Genomic DNA, 23,756 nt, shown 5'->3' with positions numbered 1-23,756 from the left:
CACAGCCTGGAAGAGTGTATTCTGATTTCAAGTTGTAATTAAAAAAACCCCCAAAAACCCCCTTTTGCTCTTCTTGGTTAGAGAGAGGAACAGCTATGAACAAAGATATTCTTCTGCTTTTGATACTTCACGTGCTCGCAGAGCTCAGCAGAGACCTTTTGAGAAATTATTCCTTTTTACCATTAAGTTAATTACACTGGAAGTAAAAATTCAAATGGGTAAATGTTGTACCTTTTATATTTTAGCTTCCACAATCTGTATACTGGATGCTGAACAAAATCTAACTACTTTCCAGAAGGTAAAAGTAAATTCACAGGCATTTCACTGTCAGAGCTTCCTTTTACAGAAGTAGCATCAGCAAGATCTCAAAATGCTTTTAAAGCACCTCCTTAAGGAGAGAAAGAAGACCAAGTAATAAGACAAAGGTATTCCTACAAGCAGCAACAAGCCAAACATAGCAAAATTTAAGTGTACAGAGTACTGTGACATACACAGTATAAATTAATCTATCCTTCATTCCGCGTCATGGACTTGGATTTTTGTTTGTAGCTTGTAGTGAAAGTCTAACAGCATTATTACATTCACATGCCACTGCCACAGTAGGTTTAGAGCTCCTGTAGTATTAGCACTCTTGCCAAATTCCCCTACGACCTAATAGGAAACTTCTAAGAAATATTATTTCCTTAATAATTCCCTTTAAATACTGATGCAGAGCCAGCACAAGACTTCTTCCTTGCTGTAGCTGTAGCAAGCAGTAGCACAGTGCTGTGGCAAAGTACAGGGATCCAAACTAGCCAAAGTATCTATATAAAATACCTTCTATGAATGTGGCACTAACAGTTTAGCACTTGTCTGGTTCTGGAAAGAAAGCAAAATTAGAAAACAGCTATTTCTCAAGGGCTATTTTAGTGCACTGCAAACTCACACTGAGTCATAACAATCCATAAACACACAAACACTTTGGGCTCTTCAACTGTTTTGAAGAGTTGGATTTCATTCCTTAATGGGGCAAATAGATCCTCTTACTTGGTTATTCTAGTTTTCTTGGATCGCACTGATGTGTGGTTCAGTGCAAAGTTTCTGCTGCCTTCAGCATCCTGCTGCACTCAAAGCAGAGAGGAAGCAGCATTAATTATTATTAATGTATTAATTATTATTATTATGTAGGAATTATTATTCCTACACTCTTACCTCAAAAACAAGCTCAAAATTGAGCTTGTGGACTTAATATAAGAATATTTCAGTGAGAGCACCAAAGCCATGCCCTAGGCATTTCTCACCTGCCTCCTCTTCTACTTGGAGAACTTTACAAGGGCCACTCTTCCCCCTCCAAACTACAAGTGGGAGCAGAGAGCTCTTACCAGGAAAAGCTAACTTATTTCTGCCCTCCTTGAAGCCTGTTTGAGGATTCCAAAGGCCTAGAAAAAAGGGGGACAGAAACCCCTCTGCTTACTGATACAAACCCCCAGGCAGAAGGTTTCTTCAAAATATCTTTGCAATTAAGAGGAATGGCAGGGAGATAAAAAGTAAAATAAAATGATGATAACCAGAGGGTAGAGTCCTACCTCCAGACACAAATACAGCCACCTCTCTCTTTGAGCTGCAACAAGCCAGAGCACTCACTAGAATCAACATGTGAACCTTCATCCTGCAAAGGTTTCTCAGAGAGCAGAGAGTGAGAGAGGTGGACTGGGGTTAACCTCTTGTGATGCACCTGACCCTCCAGTTCCACTTGATGTTCAGATGCTTTTGCTTCTCAAGCACAGACAGCAGCTCCTGTGGCTTTCAGGCTATTTTTCTCGACCCTCTGGGTGCCAAAACCAGAGCAAACACAGAAGTAGCACATGTGAGAGTTACAAAGAAATTCTGAACTCCACTTCCATGGGTTGGGCTCGAACCTTGCAAGACTGCATTTTATAAAGATCTTTCTTCATACATTCACAGCTTTTCTATGTTCACAGTTTTGTCGAAATTATTATAAAACATTTATTGATAGTAGCTATAAACAGAACAAATTTCTGTAAACAGAAATTAAAGTGGAAAATGGCTTTAAGTCATTTTTGACCAGCCAGCTGTAACAAAAGCTTAAGCAAAGCAGAAGTCAAGGAGGCTGGATTTGGAAGAATCCACATGGAGTTCAGGAGATGTCATGCCTTATTAGATCACCAAAATAAGCTGTTATTGTCTTCAGTTTGTTATTGAGAAAATTTTGTTCTATTTCAACTTTCCCTCCTGGTCCTGCTAAGGAAGCCACCTGAAAAACAAAGAATAAAAATAAACCAAACAATCTACAGGAAAAGAGACAAAACCCCAAACCTTCTAAAGCACAAACAATCAGAAAAAAAAAAATCTCTGCTCTGTTAATACTGGTGGAAAACGGTCCTTGGCAGTTAATGCTTCTGATCCTTTTTTTATGTCTCCTTTTACACACAGAAGCCATTTGTGGCTTGTGACTGAAACATCCTCTTCACCCAAATCACGAAAACAATAGGATTTCAGAGCCAAAGAGAAACACTCAGAACTTGACATGCTGTGCTGAGGCAAGAGATGCTAAACTCTGGTTTGCATGGTACTTGGCATTTGAGACATGTAGGTATAGCAAAAGGCAAGCTGCAAGCTGTGCTTGAAAGATATCGCATCCCAAATTTTGAGGGAAGAGTAAAACCAATTTTAGTAATTAGAATTAGGGTGGAGGGGAATAACCCAAACAAAACCAAGCCCCAGACACACAGAGAAATTCATGAAAAAAGGCCACAGTTAATTGTTTTTGCTATTGCAACCAAAGAAAAAGCTGTTGTATGCACTGGAGTTGCAGGCAGTGCTGAGGGCAAGGCTGGGGCAGCGGTGCCTCTGCAGGCAGCACCGGTCCCAGCTTTGTGTTTATGATCACTGCAGTGAGAATTTCACCATTCGTGCTCTGTTGGACTGAGCCCGGTGCACACCTTTAATGCTTAATGATTACAGACAATTACAGGACTTTGCATTTTGGACTGGAGAATGCAATAATGTCCCCTCTCCTGTTCCCACTCAGGATGCTTCTGAGGGATAACAGCTTACAGGCTATCAATTCCTCATCAGGAGACTGCACAGTCAGAAGGACAAACACCAAAACTGAACATTGTCTGCTTTTTCCCCTCTACTTTGGACCCTGAGGACCTGTCCTGTGGGGGGGCTCATGCTCCACAGCCAGTTCTGCTCCATGCTGCCACTGTCCCAGGCTGCTGCAGGAAAATTATTTCTATAGTTTGCCATGCAGGGAAACTTCCCAGGCAGACGTAAAGTTATCAGGGTCTACATGCCTGCAGTAGATTTTAACTGATCTTTAAGCTGAGATTGTGTTAGCAGCTGAAACTTTGAGTTCAAGTTGTGTTATTAACACTTCTAAAGCCCCTTGAGCCTTGACTCTGTTGTGCAGGTTTAAATATAAACATGCTGTACTTCCTCTATTTTATCCTAAGTAAAAAAACAGCCTACTATCAAGAAAAAAATAACAGATTAATTTAAACTATACTTTGAACCTTTATTGACTTGTCCAGAAAACTGCCACAGTTATCTAAATCAAGCATTTACTTTTCTGTTTTGATTTTGTCCCTTTCAATTTTTTTGCTTTTTCTTCATCCTTTAACTTCTGGTGATAGGAAAAAACGCTCTGTGTTCTTGTCAGAGAGGAACCTGCCACTTAAGTAAAAAACCAGAGGCTGGCTGACTTATAAATAGCACAAGAATCTAACATTGGCTAGTGATCAGGAATGTTAATTTTACAACTTATCTGTTTTTACTTGAAATCCACAAAGCATTGTGGGTTGATCCATATTTTTTCTAGGAAGATGGTAACTTTTAAGTTTTTACAAACAGCAGCTGGAATGTCCCTTCCAAAAAGCATTAGGAGGGTTTGCACTTTATAGTTGATGTCAGTTACATATGCTAAAATATTAATTGGGTTAGTCAATATAAGAATACTGAAATTAGTGTCTTGGGGTTATGCACTCCTGCTTTCTCAGCACGGTTTGTGTCACTAGCATATCTAAGTATGACTAATGCATTGATATTAAACACTAGTGTTTACTAAACATTTCTCTTAGAAGACCAAGTAAAACAAGATGCCACACTGATGGGTGGTGCCCACCAAGGGACAACTGAAAATATACATATGCTGTGTCTGCTGTCTAAGTGTTAAACACAGGATAACTATGATTAATTTCAAACAATGACTAAAGGTATTTGATAAACCCAAAGGTGAAAAAAAAAATTAAATAAACACATGGGAATCAGTTGTGCTGTGACAGATCTGGTACTGTACGCTCTTTAACTCACCTGATACACAGAGGAAAGAAACGCAAATCCTCTGTGACAATGCTTAGTTGTAAATTGCTGGAGGTTGCAAATTTAATTACATAGGAGTTGCCAAGTTTTCCTCAGCAGGGCTCAGTCAGCCCTGATAAGTGTTGTGAGGGAAGACTGCCACACACCAAGCTTCGAAAGGTCTGGCCTGGCAGAGGGACACCCTCTAAAAATAACATAAGATTGAGGAACGATGCTTTGAGAAAAACAAAGGTGCTCAGCTATTTTTAGAGATACTGGCAAACATCTCCTGTTTTTGCAGTGCACTACAACAATGAATACAGAAAGGCTTCTTAATTTCTTTTAAAAACTTGACTAGTCCAAAATATCTTTATTTTGCACTTTCTTGTGTACATACAATGATTCCCTGCTGGCAATTCTCCTTACCCTGGTTTATTCTTTAGCCCAAACCTACACTAACTTGGGTGGGCTGCTGTCCCTAGGCAGAGGTAAAGGCTGCAGCTTCAGTGAACATCTCCCTGCATCCCTCTCACCTCTCACCTTCATCCTTCAATTCAGTGACTACCACTAGAAAGAGTCCATAGCTACAGCCACAGCTGAAACATATGAAAAAAAGTAGCCAACAGGTTTGAAAAAGAGACATCAGAAAAGATGAAAAGGGAAACAAACATAGATTATTTCAGGAGCATAAAACAAACATAGATTATTTCAGTTTGCTTAAGGTGCAAACTTCCCTTACATTCTTCAAGTGTACTTCTGATCTTGAAGGTTTTCCTACTGGTCTTAGGGTTTTTTCTACATTTTTAAAATCATACTGAAACTTCCTTTAATAAAGCAACTTCCTATCTGTTCCAGCCACCAACTAACATAACTGTGGACAAAAAAATTACCATATTTTTTTCTCCCCTCCTAGAAACTTTTCTGAGGTATGAGAAACACAAGCTTTTTGACTTGATATGCAGTCACACAAGGACACTGTGAATCAATTAATTTTATAGAATACTACTAAAATGACAAATCCCCTCCCACTGCATCCAACATAAAAGCTAAGAGGAACAAAACCCAACCCACTTGAAAAAGAAGAAAATGGTATTCTTTACACTGAACATAATAAATTAAAATGCTCTCAGGCAGCATTTTATAAAATGTACAGGTATGCATGTGAATTATGACACCATCACAGTGGTGCTGCCACCCTTTAACAGGCCAGACATTTATTTATTTTTTTCTTACTTCGTGCAGGCAAATTACAATTCAGAATGCAAGCACTATGAGCTTTAGGAAGACTGACGTTCAGAGGTATCACTGTGGCTTGGTGTATGCTATGGGTAACTTCTGGCTTTCTCTTTTATCAAGGACAGAGAACACACATGAGTTTGAAGTGGGCTACTTAAAAGCTGTTGTTATTAACACAATAGTCACAGCTGAAGTGTATGCAATTACATTCACTTAGAAATTATCAGCCTGCAAAACACATCAACCAACAGTCTTTTCCCTGTCAACTCCCCTAATACACAAGTACCTTAAAAATACTACAAAACCAACCTCTGTTCATTTCCTGGCCTCTCATTCCCTGCTTTGCTCATTGTTCTATTTACTACTAAATAAAGATGACTCTGCTTGGCAAATCCTATTTGGCTACTCTCCATTTATAATCGTAGCTAAAAGAGAAAATTCAAATAAATAAATGGGTTTTACCCATCTTTACAGTCCCTTCATTGAGCAGTCATTTTTAACAACTGGACCTTCACAGACAGAAAGACAGCAAACAGTTTTCCATCCAGGCAGTATGTTGCAGACAGAACAAGGCCTCAGTGTCTCATGATTTTCTCAAAGTGATTGATGGAAATGAGGTGGGAACAAAGACAACAAAAAAAAGAAGAGTACCAGCATTATGTGTATGTTTTGTAAGACAATCAAGATCCAGAACACTGCTTAATTCTAGGCTCATGGAACCACTCTACACTAGACAAGAAACAAAAAGTAATTCCTATATTCTGGCAGTACTTGAAATATAAGCCAGGTCTGAGACACCAACATTTAGGACAGCAAAAGCTCTGACAACAGCACAGTTTGACAAAATGAGACATAACTACCACAAACAGCAGTATGCCTGTTTTCAAAAAACAGTGACATTTTAAACAATCACTAAGGCACAATCCAGTATCTGAGCTGCTAACCATGCACAAGCAGGGTAAGTAATAAACTCCCAATTCCCCATTACTCCATATCCCAAACCTGGCTAGGCTGATAAAGATGCTGATGTGGTTATCTGTCTCACAACAGACCACGCCACCAACATTTCAGGCTCACCAGTTTATTGGAGGGAGCCATCGTGCAGCCTGACAACATTCTGAGCACCAGTGAGAGACCAACAGTAACCGTGTACAATTTCTACAATGACATGAAAAGAACAGATTCCACCATTAGCAAGGAGGTCCTACAGCAACAAATTGTAGTTTCCTCCTCCTTTGCTGCAAATATTAACGTGCAGAAGTATTATCTGGTATAGAAAAGAGTCTGTGAAAGAGACTGGACTACCTGGGATGACTCCATTTCCCAGAGGTGAGTACACACTTCTCATTCTGCTCAATGAGGCAGAGAGCACAACTTGATAAACACTTCATAAGCTACATTTATGAACTACATAATTACAGGCAGTAATAAACTTATTTTTTAATGTATGTGCACAAACATAATTATTATTCCTCATTACTCCTAGCTAGAAAGAATATTGTTAAAGATTAATTCAACCTAAAACCAGACCTGCATACATTACTAATTTCCTAACAGGTTTGTACATAAGGAGATTCGATGCAATTCAGGGAAATGTTTTTACATTTCTTGTAAGTGAACCAAGCACCTTGCACTGGTTCACTGCTCCCTCTCGAGGCAGAAGTACAAAAGTTCACTTCTCTGAGACCTAAACTCCATTGATTTTTTAAAGGGAATTCAAAGAATCCCATTTCTCCCTACAAGATCAACTCTACAGCAACGTGGCTGTGCCTGCAAAAGTAATAAGTATTGGTTTTGCAATAAAGTCATGTGGAACAAGGCTGGATAACTTGTCCACCAATAAGGCAATGAACACTGAATCCTCTGACACAGCAAGGTCAAGATCAGCTACCACCCTGCTTTCACTCCAGCAGCAGGATCCCTATATCCCTCTTTTATGTTTGCTATCTAACAGTGATCTGATAGCTATCTTCCATAAAAATTACATATTTTCCACTACATTTGAATCACCTTAACTAATGGTTAAACAGTAATTTTATTGCAAGGTGCCTTTTAACTGCTGGGCTTTTTTTTTTTTTTTTTAATTATTAATTTTTATTTTGCTGAAGATTCACAGCCCTAGAAGTGTAATGGCAGTAAATCCAGAAACTTCATTCTTAAATACAGCCAATAGAGATTTTGGTAGTCAAACCCATAACAGTCTTCTGTGGACCAGAGTATTGACTAAGGTCATGGTTGGAACAGTCATGTTTGACACATCTTTGTCCACACAGGAGGAAGACACTTCCTTAAACAGTGGGCTTGATTAACGTTCTTTCCCACTCTCAGATCATCAACCTTTTGGGTTTTTTTTTTTTTTTCTTCTTATACTGACACTATTTCTAAAGGCAAAAGGAGCTGATTTCTCTTCCTGAGTGAAGCCCATAGCCTGGAACACTGAACTGAACCCAGGACCTCAGCCATGAACTCTTAACAACTGAGCCATGTTTTTGAGCAACAGCTGTTACTCTGCAGCCACCTGTGTTAAGCCAAACCCATGGATGTAGTTAACATCATTCAGAGACAACTGCACCAAGATGTAGAAACGTCAGGACACCTGGCCCAATCACCCAGAAGAGCTCAGCTCTTCTGAAGAAAAGGTGCAGGCCTGTGGGGACTACTCCTGCATGCTTTTGTGGAAACACAAGTGAAACGTAGATGCCTTTGGCCATTTAGAAAGCCAGTAAAAGGTGCTCATGAGCAGAGCAGAAAACTCTAAGGTCACTCTTCATCATGGGAATGAAATATTTGATAAAATGCAGTGTTAAGACATGACATTGTAATTAGAGAAACTCTACCTAAAATGAAGGTCCCTGTTCAAAGATTCATAAGCCACTTTACATTTCACCAGCCTGAAATGCAAAAAGGAATTGAATCCTCACCTGCCAAATCAACAGTGCTGTGCACAGCATGGGCTGAGAGTCTGCTAATACTCAGGCCACGTGAATTTCAGCCTATTTCTCAAGCTAGCTGTTTGCCACCAACAATTTCACAAGCCACCACATGGCTTGATGCCCTGGCTACTTTAAGTCAGATGCAGTTTTTGGAAAAGCAAGAAAAAGTCCTGGGAATTCCTGTGACATCTTGCAGGTGAGAACTGATTCCTTCTTTCCAAAAGGCTACAAGACATAATTAACATAAAAAATACACAGAGGAACCTAAACCAGACACTCAGGGGAATTGTTAGTCATGTAACTGCTTAAAAAAAAAAAACTTCTACCAAAAATCTCTAATACAAAAAACCCCACACTGGTGTCACAAATTCTCTGTTTATCACACATCACTTCAATGCAAACAGCCTACACAGAACCACACACCTGTCTGGACACCAAAAGTATCATCCTTGAGAGCAGTGACTGCAGGCTATGATTTCGTGCAACTCCTTCAAAAACTGACAGCCATGAAGTCTGGGATTCACCAACTTATCAGACAGTGACAGCTGGTTAATGTATTTTCATTGGGTTTGGATATTTTTATAATGATGTATGTACCTGGCAATTGGCTTTGAAACTTCTACATGAAACCCCATTCTGTTGCTTTAAGAAGAAACAATGTCAAAATCATGGAAATAATCTTATACTCCCATTTCTAAATATACCAAAAGTACTGCAAACACAGAAATCACATAACACAAGGGTCAAATTTAAAAACCCCAACCAAATACCCCACATTCAGCTGAACAGACTTAAAAGTCTCATAAAACATAATACTTATGTTTTATGTCAGCTGAGCATTTTATTTGTTACTAAGACCTCATACAGTAACACACCTGGTTAATATCAGCATTCCGAGGCAGAAAATACACAATATTGTTGGTGATCATCTTGGAGAGCCTGAAAATTTCAAATGTAGAAGCCAGTAAAGGAAAAGACAAGAGTGGGGAGGGAAAAGTTTCTTTATATTGATTCATTTGGAAGGTATGTCTCAATTTCAGCTATTATGCAATTAAATTGTAGTTAATCTTTTGAGTAGGTGAGTAGGATTCTCTTCTGAAATGCAGAAACTGTATTTCACCATTATTCCCCATAAAGTAGGAAAAAAACCCCAACACTCACTTTTCATGAAAATCTGACTGGACTACAGAAAAGTATTTGACAAATTTGAATGTAGTTTGTAGCTAGTTATATTTGGTTTATATTTGTTTTTTAATCTATTTTGTGGAATCTCTCACACATGTGTAAGAAGATTTTCTTAGTTATACAAATATGGCTACATTTTAACAAAAAAAGGGAACAAATTAAGATTATTCTGTGGCAAAATAAACCCCACACTTCATATATGATGAAACTATTATGTTAATACCTTCTTAGATGAATGAGTGCTCAGTATCACTGTTAATAAGCTAGTATGAAATTCTACATATTAATTAAGAGTTAATATTTTGCTTGCACTCTTCGGTGATTTCCCAAGTCATAGGCAGGTGCTATGACTGAGAACAGTTTTAGTAAGCTATTTTAAATAAGATATTCCCTTTAGGAATCAATTAAAAAGTAGAATTAATGACAAGGTCATTGTTCACACAATTAGTTATTATATATACACACACTACATGTCTATTTGATTGGTATGGGGTATTTTAATAAAATAATTCAAAGTAATTAAAACTGCTGAATTAACATTTTAAGTTGAGAGCTACCCAATTCACTAATAGATTTTTTGCTTTTAGGGAAATCTCATCAGCCTTTTTTTTTGGTAATAAAGATATTTAAATTTAGATGGTGAAGAGGACTAAACAAATGGTTTGCACCTGGAACTCCAGCTGCCAGCCATGTCATCCACTGAGCCAACTGAGCGTGCAAACCCCAAGGAAGAGAGAGAAAGAGGAAAGAGAGAAGCCCACCACATGGCATAACTTGGAAAGGATATCCATCCGGGCAGATCATGGTTTGGATGTCGAAGATTTCGGCAGTGGCGTAGTCGGGCCCCCCCCAGGGCGGGCTGAGGAACACCACGTCGGCGCGCAGGCCGGCCGCCAGCGCCATGAAGTCCCCGCACAGGAAGTCGATGCGCTCGGCCACGCCGTACACCTCCGCGTTGTGCCGCGCCAGCCGCAGCTTCTCGGGGTCGATGTCGATGGCGATCACTGCCCGCGAGAGACGGCAAACACTGGGATTAGCGGGGAGCGGCAGGTCACCGCGGTCAGACACCCACCGCTGCTGTGACAGCCCCGCACCTCGGCTCAAGGGCCGGACACGGCACTGTCTGCCTAAGAGAGGAAGTCCTTGGCAGGAGTCTGACAACTTCAATGGTGTCCATTAGAAACGTACTCTTCTTTGTTAAAGAGAAACATTTATCTGAGCCTGGCCACATAGCTCTGAAAATTGAGTTTAAAAAGCCACAACCAACACGGCCCAAGAGAGGTGGATGATACAAGATTAGTACATAAAAACAGAAATTAAAATTTAGCCAGGAAATACAAAAAGCCAAGTGATGTGTATAGACTGGATCATAGCCTGCCAAATTTAATGCGGTAGAAACTGCCATTTGTCTTGCTCAAACATTAGTCAGAAGAGTTAGATAAAATGGTATGAGTAACTAGCGGGAAATGTTTTTACAGGAAATACTCTCAACACTGCACTACAATTTCATTATCTGGCATTAGACTAACATTAAGTTATCATTGCTTTTCTGTACTTGGTTCTGCAGAACCTGCAGGTGATTCCATTCAGTGCTTTGAGTACTATTCACGTGGAACCTGTTTTTGAGAACACAGACTTCAAGTAAGAAATGGGAAAAGCATAACAGCTTTGACAATAGTTCACTTATACCAGGGATCTCGAGTATCTGACAGACCAGATATTATGCCACACAAAAGTAGTGTTGACTAGTACAACACAAATCCAACTCTGACTTAGAAAAACAGATTTATTGGTCCTTTTTGAAAACAGAGGTCACACTGTGAGTCTGATGAAGTGAAACAGCTGCTGTTGCTACAGAAGCATTGAAAAAAAAAATAAATCAACAGAGCACATACCCAAATAGTGTCAGGAAAAAGACTGAAGAAACAAAACTAATGCACTGTTTACAACACTTACCTCTTTTTGAGGTCAATGCAAACTGAATAGCATTTCCTCCAACCCCACAGAACGCATCCACTATGATGTCACAGTTGAACGACTGACTGACACGGATGGCAATATGCTCAGCTATTTTCTCAGGAGTAACAGAAAACCAGCCCTCTGCAGAGGAAGAGGAAGAAATGTATTTTCACCTCTTATTTCAAGGTCACTTAACTTAAAAACAAACAACCAAGCCCCACATAAAACTGATGGTATAGCACTAATCCCAAGAATTTTGGCTTAGTGCATTCCACCAGGAAATACCAGCTTTGAAGATGATAAACTCTACTCAGTCCAGAGATTTGCTAGGCAAACAAAGTCTCACTGAATCAAACAGATATGCCTCGATCTCAGTACATGCTTTGTTGACCTTGGTGCTGAGGATTCTAGTTTATCAAGGAGAAGTCCACGGGCACAGCTATGAAAAACTTTATACATCATTCTTATGCTCTGTAGCAAATAAAACCAGAAATATAGTCTCTTATATCCAACATTTAATTTTCTTCACCACAATGTCTAGTCTGCCAATTAATCTGCAAGTTTATGAGGGAAAGCATTAGAAATTACAAACACAAACAACAAAAAAAGTCTGGTAATCCTAACTCCACTTTTACCTACTCATTTATGACTTGAAGTGCTTTGCAAGTAAACATGGAAAAAAGCTGCTTTGCAAGTGACTGCTGCAAGTCAGAACAAAACAGAATGAAACTAGATCCATCAGCATACTTGGAAGTTTCACAAAATTATTTTATAAAATATAGAAATAGAAAAATGTCACTGAGTTTCTGAACAAGTCCTGAGAAAGTATAAATTGGGTCCAGCAAGATGATCAGCAAATATAAGGACTAATGCAGACAGGGATGTCCCAAACTAAAAGCACTCCTGAAGTCCAAGACTTCTACCTGCCTGCTGGGGGTGGGGTGCAAACACACATTCAGTAGTGCTCCTTCTTTAAGAAAATTAGTAATAAACTGCAAGAAAGACCAAACATTTGGACACATCCTCGGATATACCGACAAGTCAGCACACTTAGTACTGAACACACCTCTGTCTAGTTTAATTCCCTCATCAAACCGAGAGAAGAGCCGGTAGCGTTGTGCCCAGTACTTGACGAGCTCTGGATCAGCAGCAATCTCAGGAGGTATAGTTCTCAGTGCATTTTTATTCCTCCTTCTTCTTTTTGTCTCCTTCTTCTTCACAGTAATTTTTTCATCTACAGCTGGAAGACACTGCAAAAGTTAACAGTCACTGTTCTTGTAGGCTAGGGAATGTGATTGGTAGGTGAGTGTTAAGATTGTAAAACACTGCTAAAATGTTCTTTATTACTGTTTGCCGGATTATCAAAACTAGAGGCTTTAAATTAAAAAATAGTATCCTGTATTTCAAGGGATTAGTCACAGTCCTAAAAATCGTCACTGTTCACCCATTATTTAAGAGCCTGAATCTTCAACTGGTGACAACAAACTCTATGTAATGAGCAAACAAGTGGATCAGAGACCAGTTTAATGCCCTTTTATCAGTAATGAAGAAAAACCAATCTAGACAAGAGTTTTACATCAGGAATCAAACATAACTGAACTACTGTAGGAAGGATTAAATTATAAGCAAAAATCTGAATAATCCTGCTTTCCTTTGTTTCATATTATATAGAAAAGTTCGTAATACTGATTTTTTCTAAATCCTAGAAAATAATTTTAGCAACACATGTTCCTTAGAGCTCAGCAATGCGCATTTGAACCTAAAACTTGATGGTCTGTGCAGCAACTTGAGGTTTAATCACCCTCATCCTTGCAGAGGGAGTAAAAGGTATGACTTGCAGACCTGTTATACCATGTTGAGGATAAACAATGACTGTTCATCTATAAAGAAATACTGTCACCATTAAAGACAAGACTTGGGATTCTAGCATTCCAGAAATAACCTAATTTCACTAGCACAGCTCTCAGTTGCTTTCAATACCCTTAGATCAAATGAGTCCTATCAAATTAACTAAGTAAGTAGTGCACAACACAGTCACTTGAGAAGGCAGTACTAAGTCCACTGCCGATTCATTTCATCAGCGTGCAGGAAACTGATTTACCTTGGCTGATGTCCTCCGTCTCTGGCTGAAGATAATCAGGAATATCCAGAGGGACAAGCTGCCGCCCATCGCCAGGCTCAGGCGTCCTTGCCCCCTGCTCCTCGGAGCCACTCCCCGCAGCATCCCGCGCCTCCCCCTCAGGCTCACTCCCGGCAGGTGCTGTGCAGGCTGCACTGGAAGACGGTGGCTCCTGGATTTCAGCATCCAGCGTCGCACTCCGCGTGGCAGCAACACCCTCCTGACCCTCTGAGTCGCTGCTGCTCACGGACGATGCCTCTGCTTTACCCTGCGGGGTGGCCGTCTGGGACGTGTCTTCCTCCTCAGGTTTATTAACCTGCTTCAGGAACATTTCAACCTGCAATTGTCAAGTATCACAGATGATCAGATGATGATCTGCCATCCAGAGAACAGCTTAAAAGACTTACAGTTCAAAAGCACCTGCCACTGCAGGCACTCTCTACTGTGTGTATTTTGAAAACACTAAAATATCCAGACTCAAAACATTCAAGTAGTCCTTAACCATGCTCCCTTTTAAAAATATTTGTACCAAGTCGCCTTTGGGAACTTGATGTCAGCTACCTCCAAAAGAGAAACAAAAAAGCAACCAACCAAAAGATCAACTGATAAATACAGTAAATAATTATCATCTAATATCTAAATAGTCACACTTGCCACAGCCCAGGTGACCAAATCTACTACTTCAAAACTATCTTCTTCTAATCTGCATTCAGAGATGTACTCTGCCTCTCAGGGAAGAGTTTTTTAGCATAAACGGGTAAAATTACCTTCACACATTAGTTGCCTCACCTTCAAGATGTACCAAATGGTGCAGGTGGTAAAGGGTTCTGCTGCACAGCAGAGAGTTCGACATAAGCTCCTAACCAAGGCACAGACACCACTCCAAACTCCTCAAAGGCACATGCAGATGCTCCTTTTTACAATATTGTTGCTCTGAGTGGCTCTAGACCTGGAGCAGTTCCTTATCTGGAAGCCTGAGGAAATTCATAACTTTTTTCTCCTTCACATAATTGAAGTTACCCTCAAACTATACTGGCCTCAGGTACAAAATAAAAAATTAATCAGAAATTATAGTTATGGAGTTCAATAAAACACGTATGGGCATCAGCACCACCAGAAAACAGTGCTTTGCACTTGGGTTTTGGTGAATAGCAAGCATCCCAGAAAAAGGCGAAATAACATTACAATCTGTGCCCTCAGATTCTCAGAAAGACTTAATTAAGTAAAATCTCCAGTGCACAAATGTTTACACTTCTTCACAATTTCTGAGTTTAAAAAAAAGCACATAAAGTTATAGATGAAAATAAATGCAGGTAGAGGTATAAGCAAAACCCTTTAAAAATTACTAAAAACATGGAGTTACACAAAATACATTAATCTACACAAAGATTTTCTGTTACTGCTGAAATGCCAGCATTAACAACTGGCTTCACATGCAATTTACTATCAAAGACACCTACAAATCTACAACACAAATCTACCTCTAAAGCTATGTGCACCCAGATGTTAGGAATAACTTTCACATAACTTGGCCATTTAAGCTCACATTCCTCTTGACAGGATCCACCAATGCCTTTCCATAGCCATCCTAATCTAAATACTCTTCACATTGGTGGGAGGTAGAGAAGATGGGGAGAAAACAATTAATTAAAAAAAAAAAAAAAAAAAAAGGAGCGGTGGACTGACATTTGAAAATGCCATCTACCCCGGGCGATCAATATTTTTTTTCACTTTCATAATACAACAGCTAACGTAGCAGATAAACCTATTAATTACAAGAGTGTTAACAACTAAACATACCTTCTTCAAAGTTTTGCTTTTTTTGCATGTAATTTCAGATTTCTCTGTAAAGAAGATGTGTGTGTTTTTGCTCTTCCTTGGTTTACGCATATCCAAGAATCTGGATTTGAGTTTTGCTTTTTTCTCCAAGTACTGCACACTTCGGTGGGTGAAATCTGGAATTCCACCATACCTGAAAATAGACAGATAGATACACACGTTCATAAGGGCTTAGTTGGTTAATTTCCAGTTTGGAAGCTTTAACATGAATGCTCAAGTTTACAAAACAATGATTTAGACTTAAGTATTTTTTATTGCTCCATTTAAAATAGGTCACTGTGTGTAGCTGCAAAACATCGTACCTTCATGAAAATTTAAAAATAATTATATGAAAATGTTTAACCTAATTAGTTTTAGATTTTTTTTTTTTCCTAGTAGTTGTGTAACTTTAGATTAAAACAATTTCCCAGGCCAACCTGAAGAACAGGAAATGAAAAAAAAAAAAATCTTTATTAGAAGAATAAAAGATCTTTTTGGTGGCTGTCAAGAACCTCCAAAACAGTTACTTTTATCTTCTGGCAAATGCAATTAAAATATGAAACAGTTAAAAATTATGATCTCAGCCCACAGGATTCCAAACTTGAGAGGATCATTAATTGTCAGAGCCTTTAAGCTCTAATTTAAGTACCTGACCAGTCACTTAACATTCATACAACTGAAAGTACCTTGTGTGTTACTAAGGCGTAGCACATAAGGTACTTTAGGTTGTATAAATGATTTCCAGAGACTAACTCTGGAACTCAGCTTCAAAGGTTTAACAAAAAGGAAATGGAGATGAATGGTCTATTTCTGTAATAACAAGAGGGTTGACTTGCTATGAAAAGCCCCACAGTTCCTTGTAAGTAATTACTTTTGTCCTGTGCCACACTTGAAACCCAACACAGAGCAGGTTTCCTCAGGATCTTCCACTGGGTTCTCCTCCACGTCCAGCTCATGGCTAAGAAAAAACACAGATGACAAAGTTACTTACTGTGAAGAAACTAATCATTTTACAGCTATACCACTAAAAATCTTGCAAATTGAAAACATTTAAATGTGGGCTTCAATTAACTTCCTCCACACACTGCTGAAACCAAACCAAGCAAGTAACACCACTCTATTCTTGTGCATGAATTTTTGGGTTGGTTTGTTTTTTTACCCAATTTGATGAGTAAAACCCCTTTTTCTGGGGTTATAATATTGCGACTATTCTAAATGACCTCTTAAATACTTAATGGCAAGTCCTACGTGATGAAGACAGTGTTTGGTCACCCTATTTCCAAATTATCTTCATCATCTATCACGTTATCTACATTACTATCTATCATTAATGCTGTGGCAACAGCAAAATACTAAAATGGAAGCACAGCTACATGATTAGCAGGTAACAATGCCACCCACTCCTTCACATTTGAGTCTGCAAATTTATTAGAGAGGAAGAGTCATCTCACCATCTTTGAGACTATATATTTTTAGAGAAGAAAGAAAAAAAATTGTGACAAAGCAGATACTGTCTATTTTATGACTGCCATAGCTCTGCGCATTTTACTGGCAGCATTCAATGCAGATTATTTACTATTCTGGTATTCTCTATACTAATTAGACCTAAATAAGCAAGCTGCCCTATGCAATTTAACAATCTTGTTTATTCAGTGGCACAAGAATAGCACCATCACCTTGCACAGTCATCAAGGCCATACATTGTTTTCAGAAAGCACTGGAAAAGAGGAAATATCCACTGCTTGTTGTGAGGCAAAGCAATAAGCAGTGATGGAAGACTATGTGGCTTTGTACTGACATTTTAACTCATATCCTCAATCAAGGGTATAGTTAGTATAAATCAGAAGGCTCCTGGAGCTGGACTGCATGAGAAAAAAGCTCATATAAATTTCATTACTTGCCTTCTCTTGACTTTGACACATCTGTATTCAGGAGGCTCTTCATCCTCATCTTTATCCTGGTCAGGAAGCAGCAACTGCTTTTTTTCGTTTGAATTTGAGCTACATGACTCCTGCACACCTAAAAAAAAGATACATCATATTTTCTTTTTGCATAAATCAATTCCTTATCTTCCCGTCCCCAAAGCACCCCTGTAGCTACAACTAGAGCGCCAAACACACATCTTTACTTGTCTTTGTTTGAGGGACAACACACTAACAAAACTTCCAGTATTACACTGTAGCATTAACATTCTTATGAAGAACCAACTTCAAATTATCTCATCTCTCCATGAAAAACAAAATGCCCACAAGATACAAAATTTGAAACAGTTTCTCCTAGTGTATAAAATTTGTTTTGCATCTCATTAGCTATGCAGAGATATTCACACAGATTTAGAAAGGTAAGATTTAAACAGTCCTCTCATTTCTTTTTCAAAAGGAGATATTCTTTTCACCCCTCCCATTCCAGCTCTACTGTAGCATCAAGCTGGGACCACATCTGCTTCTTCGTCTCTTAGAAAGTCACTAGCAGCAGACTTAAGTCTCTGCAATATCAAGACTAAGATAAATAATTAAATATGCACTAACAGGGATCTCTCACCAGTATCTGTAGAACATCTGAAGATGTATGAAGTACATGTTCTGTTAAAACCATTTCTGGCTGAAGAACACATTCAATATACAGGTTAAAAAGAAAAATCATCCAAAGAAGCAGAGGGAAGAAAAAGGAATCGAGTTCCACAAAATACCTAATTGACTTTTTAAACATGGCATAATACAGACATGCCCTTATTTCTTATGTATAACTACCTAGAGAATTCTGAAAATCAACTTTATCTGATTTTGTATTACCTGACTGGTTAACATTTTTATTTTCACAAGATGCTCTCCTTTTTCTGCTTCCTCCATCACAGGGCTCCTTCTGGCTTCCACTGTCAGATGAACTCTGTTCTTCAGGATCTTTGTGGGCTACTGTTAGAGCAGCACTGTTCTGCTCCACTTCCTCCAAATTCAGATTTAAATTACAGATCCCAGAGATGATTTCACTGTTGGGCTCAGCAATTGAAGGGAGTGTTTCTTCACTTCTGGTGTTGAAGGGAGACAGCTGCAAGCTCAGCACTTCACTGTGCTCAGGTCCTGGGCTAACTAAGCTCATTTCCCCCAAAAAATCAGTCTCCTGTGTAATCCCATTAATTTCCACCTTGTCACCATTTGAGCTCTCAGTAGTCCATCCTTGACTTGTCCAGTACTGGAACTGTTCCAAATAATACCAGTACAGCTCACTATAATGCTGCTCCCACTCTTCCTTAGTATCTGGACTCCTCCAAGGCTCAGAGGCCGTGATGCCCTCAGACGATGAGGCCTCCTGGTGCTTTTCCAACCAACTTTGCCAAAGAAGGCCCTCTCCGTACTCGTTCCAGTACTTCTCCCACTTTTCCTTAAGTTCACTGGCTAAAGTCTCACTTGCAAGGCTTTCTGAACTTTCACAGCTCTCTTCAATTACAGCCTGAGGTTTGCTGCTCATCTCACATTGCCCTGTAGCTAGGGCCAGCTCACCAGAAATGGGCTGGGTACAACCACCACAAGCTTCGTCCTGGCATTCCTGCCCCATTTTATCCTCATGTTTTTGCTGTAACTTTTTTTTCTTCTTCTTTTTCTTTTGCATAATCTTCACGTTATTTTTCTTTCTATAATTTTCTGTTGCCTAAAAGATAATGGAAAAGATAGAAGTCCACAATATATATGCAGTCTTGTCCTCTCTCCAATCACATTTCTGTTTCTATTGCAACCCTCCCTCCCTCTCACTGCAAACCTGCTGTCAGCTTTCTCCCCAGAAAGGCTGTAGAGTTTCTGGGTCTGATACGTCCCTGTTAAATAACCTCAACTGACACTTCTGAGGAAGAGCTGTAAGAAAGTCTGTAGAAACACACATACACAAAAAAGCAGAATGATAGACAGAAGTGGGGCTGCTGAGTGGGAAATCATTAGCAGCTTAAAGATTCAGAAGGAAAGTCATCAACAAACAACACTGTAAAATCCTAAAGGGAAGTTGATCAAGTACTGAAGGGTGACAAGGTTGAGCTCAACAGCAAAACACTATCTTGCTATCATCAAGGTTTTGTTTTATGGGGTGTGTGGTGGCTGACCCTTACTTTTACCTGGTATCTGCCCAATCAGCAAACACTGCCCAGTGTCTTATTAGGATAGCAAACATAATGCTCATCCTCATAGAATGTTAAATCCTTGTTATCTTTGGATGCTGTACACAAAAAAAGAAATCACTCTGTACTCAAAAACTCTATAAATCCTGCAGCTGAATCTCTGTATGTCTTGAAGAGAGTGACCCAAAAGAGGGGAGTAATATCTTTTCCATCCCATAATAATCTCCAAGTTGGCTAACAGAAAAAAGAAATAAGGAAACAACAACCTCCTGCTCAAACAGGTGGCCCTTTCATTTGTGCAGTACAATCATTTCACTTGTTACAACAAACTCAGCTACTACAGTTACCTGGTGGAACAGAAGACAGAAACCTGTTCCTGAAAGGAACACTACTAAGGTAACTTGTTTGTTTCATCAATTACAGCTCCACTTGTTTCAGAGGGGCTTTCTGTGATGCCAAGAGCCACATGGACAAAGAACTGCGAATGTACACCCCATTAACTGCAATCTTTAGTTTTGTTACACTGATGAAAGTGTAAGGTAGACTATAAAGAAGGTAAAACTTAAGAACTGGCATTGATGTTTCATACACATCCCTCATGCTATTATACACAATCCAAAGCACAAAGTTTACTAGTAACCAAATAAGAAAATTCATTATTTTTTGATTCAACTTATTTGCATATTACTACATAGTAATAAACATTGTATATACATTTGGGGCTTAAAGTTGGATGCCTGTGTGGTCTATTTACAAGTTATCAATTAAAATCACATACAAGTTTCCTCTATTTATTTATAAATTTAACAGGGCAGAACCATGCAGTGCTGTGTCTCACTGTCAGGGAGGTCTGTATTCCATAAAGTGGACACTGAATATTGCACTGTCTTTTTGTCTGTGAAAACTTCAGGCCCCTTCTAAAGCCCAAATGCTCCCTATGGGAGGCAGAGAAGCAAAGGCTCACTCCTGCCTTTTGGAACAGCCTGGCTTTATCAGCTGCAAGAGGGATTTGAAAAACTAGCTGTTTACATTACTCTCAAAATCTAAATGGTTAAAGGAGACAGTGTGAAAATACATGCTCAGACTGGACTGTACTAGTTGTCCTGATGTGCAGCATCAGCTTTATCACAGCTGTTATAAATCTGGTTTATCTAGTTACAAGAGCAACATAGATACGGACACATAAAGAACAGCTTTGACCCTGTTTAGTCCAACTGGCAGGGGGGTTTTACAACCTGGACAGACCAAGGTGCTGTGTGCTTGTTACCAGGATGCAATGCAGGCAGCTTAAAGGCAGCTCAGATACATTTCCATGAACTGCCATCTCAGAAATAACTCAGAGGAGGCATGTTCCTAGGCGTGGAAACACAATACAAACAGAACAAATAAAGCAAGTAAAGATTTACCCCAAAGTCCCTGTGGGCTGACTGCCCACCAAATTGAAGAGGCAATCCCATGCTCTTCATAAGCTCAGCTTCTGAGTCTAATTCAACTTCTTCCAGGTCCAGGGCATGATTAATATCCACCTTTAGTCTTACTTTGGGACAATGGCTCTCCTCCTCAGATGCTTGTTCTTCCCCTGTTAACAAGATATATTTATGAATATAATCTGGTTTTGACACCTCAATGCCACAGCATGGTACACAAAAGATGACAAACTGCCTCTTATGCTTTCTTTCTCATTTTAAAGTCTTCCTCATAAACAGCTCAATTTCTGCATAACCATCAGCAGGAATCAAAATGTAATTTCAGTAGCCACAGCACTGGACTGGGTCTGTCTGGAAAGGAGTTAACATTCTCTAAAGTAGTCTCTGTGGCACTGTGTTTGGGATTTGTGGCTGAGACAGTGTAGACAGCACACTGATGTTTTGGCTACTGCTAAGCAGCCATACAGCCTCCATAACCTTCTCTTTGCCCGATTCTGCCCTCCCCAGCAAGCTTGAACTTCTATCAAATTGTTAAACAAAAACATATGTATATAAAATTACAAATACTTTTGAGAAAGTAGGAGCTGTATATGGATGGAAATTATGAAATCAAAAGCTCTTTACTCAGTTGATAATACTGAAACATTCAAGGTTTTTGGTTTGGTTCTTTAGGATATATTTACTGCCAAATTATCACATAACATGAGACCTTTCCATTTTTAACCAATTATTCTCCTACAAATCATACATGTACAAAAACATAGTTTACAATCTCCTTCTTTCACTCCTCTCAGATTGCCTCAATCTAGTCTGTGCTATTATTTATCAGCTTCTGTTTCTGCACAGACTTCCTCTCAAATCAAGATATTATGCTGCTGGAACTACCAACACAGCAATGATTAAAAAGGATACCAAAACAATTATGTCCAGGTAGGCAAACATGAAGAATTCAGGAAATGCAGTAAGGGAGTGGTGTTGAATTTGTTAGCATGTACACCATGATAATTCCTAGATTACAAGCATGCCAAGTGAGAGACTTACTTTTCTGGTCCTCCTCACATGATTCATATGTGCATTGTTATTCTCCACATCAGTGCTATGCACTTCTCTACTTCTCGCTCAGCAGATTAACTAGCAACAACTAATGTCCTAGGCTGGGGTAGAGACAGAGGTGACAAACATCTAGGATCCACAGACCCTCCATTATGCAATCAATATTGAATTAAGTTGAAATTATGATTTAAGACCAGGTCAGGGATATCTGATGTAATCTGTTCCGTGTGCCAGGTGAATATTATGTTAGCTGGTAAAGTTTATCTGGACAGGAATAAGCACTGTACTTGGTTTGACACAAACTTCTACATCAATATTATGGTAACCTAAAAGCTATGTAAGTTCTAAGTTATTATTCACTTCTGTCCCCATAGCAAAATTACTGAAAAACACAGAACTAGTAACAACTTAAATAACCACACATAACTCACTTTAAGACTGCACCTCACATTGCATTGCATACCATAGTACATTGTATTAGCTTACCTGTACTGTCATTGCCATCTTTGACATAAAATCCTTTTAATCCCAGTTTATATAATTTTCGATCTCTGTAAAAATAGACAGACACAGATACAGAAAGTCATCATTGAAACAAATTTTTTTTACAGTAAAAGCAATCATTCAGTGGAAAAAAACTCCCCAGGGATGCAATAAAATGCCCACCACTGGACGTTTCAAGATGATACTTGATGAGATACTTGAACTCTTCTAGGCTCCGCTCCCATGAAAGGCTGGACCAAGGCACCTTTCCAGGTCCCGTCTCACACGGGAGCCCTGTGACTCCAGACACGCGACATAAATAAAAAGTAACATCTGGAAAAGGCAACACTTTAATAAAACCTGGCGGGAAAGCACAGAGGAGCGACGTTCAGAAAACGCGGCAGCTACGCGGTACACTCCGAAATAAAATATTCTGGTCCTCCTCTCGTTGAGGAACCGGCTGCTCCCTGAGGATGGGAAGCGCGAAGGGGGCGACAGGGCGCACCGAGCCCCGGCCCAGAGATCAGCGTTTGGGGCTCCTCTCACCCTTTTCTGCTCCCCCCACGAGTGATAAACATATCGGCGTGCTTTTGTGCCACCCCCTGCTCCGCTCGCATCCCCCGGCCGCAGCAGCGCGGCCCTGCCCGCCCGGCCCCAGCGGGACCAGGACGCGGCCGCGCCCGGCGCTACTCACTCGACGAAGGCGCGGGAGCAGAGGCACAGGATGCCGCCGGCCGCCCCCGCCCGCAGCAGCAGCTCGGCCACCAGCCTGGGGCCCGGCTCCTGCCCCATGGCCGCGGCGGCTCCGCACGCCGGGCCCGGCTCCTGCCCCATGCCCGCCGCCGCCTTCCGCCGGAACTGCGGCCGCGCCCGCCCCGCTGCGGCCGGAGCGCGGCCCGGGGCCGGGTGCGCCTCCGGCGGCGCCCCGCGGGGCTGCGGCGGGCGGCTGGGGCTCGGAGAGCGGGCTAAGGAGCGCGGTGTGAAACAGCGTCGCAGCAAAAGTCTGCAGTGGAAGATGCGGCGGCCAAAATCTGGTAAAACCAGGAGTAGGAAACAGAAGTGAGCAAGGCGTTTTGGGAATAGTGACTAGAGCAGAATCAGAATCACAGAATGGTTTGGATTGGAGCGGACCTTAAAAT

At 40.1% G+C, this 23,756-nt stretch overlaps 1 protein-coding gene across 1 annotated transcript; it reads right to left on the bottom strand.

The window, feature by feature from the left end:
* Positions 1-1,886: 1,886 nt before the first annotated feature.
* Positions 1,887-23,486, bottom strand: TGS1 (trimethylguanosine synthase 1). The gene is made up of 13 exons (XM_085573825.1): positions 23,312-23,486; positions 22,621-22,685; positions 21,061-21,233; positions 18,345-19,197; positions 17,454-17,571; positions 16,424-16,510; positions 15,535-15,706; positions 13,717-14,071; positions 12,682-12,855; positions 11,613-11,756; positions 10,444-10,660; positions 9,347-9,425; positions 1,887-2,254 (listed from the first exon to the last, which is right to left on the bottom strand). The coding sequence occupies exons 1-13, from the start codon at positions 23,449-23,451 to the stop codon at positions 2,138-2,140; spliced, it is 2,694 nt and encodes an 897-aa protein (XP_085429951.1). The 5' UTR covers positions 23,452-23,486; the 3' UTR covers positions 1,887-2,137.
* Positions 23,487-23,756: the final 270 nt, after the last annotated feature.

This window comes from Lonchura striata, chromosome 2 (assembly GCF_050655825.1).
Source record: "Lonchura striata isolate lonStrDom1 chromosome 2, ASM5065582v1, whole genome shotgun sequence".
NCBI lineage: Eukaryota > Metazoa > Chordata > Aves > Passeriformes > Estrildidae > Lonchura > Lonchura striata.
This window is presented reverse-complemented; position numbering and strand designations above follow the sequence as displayed.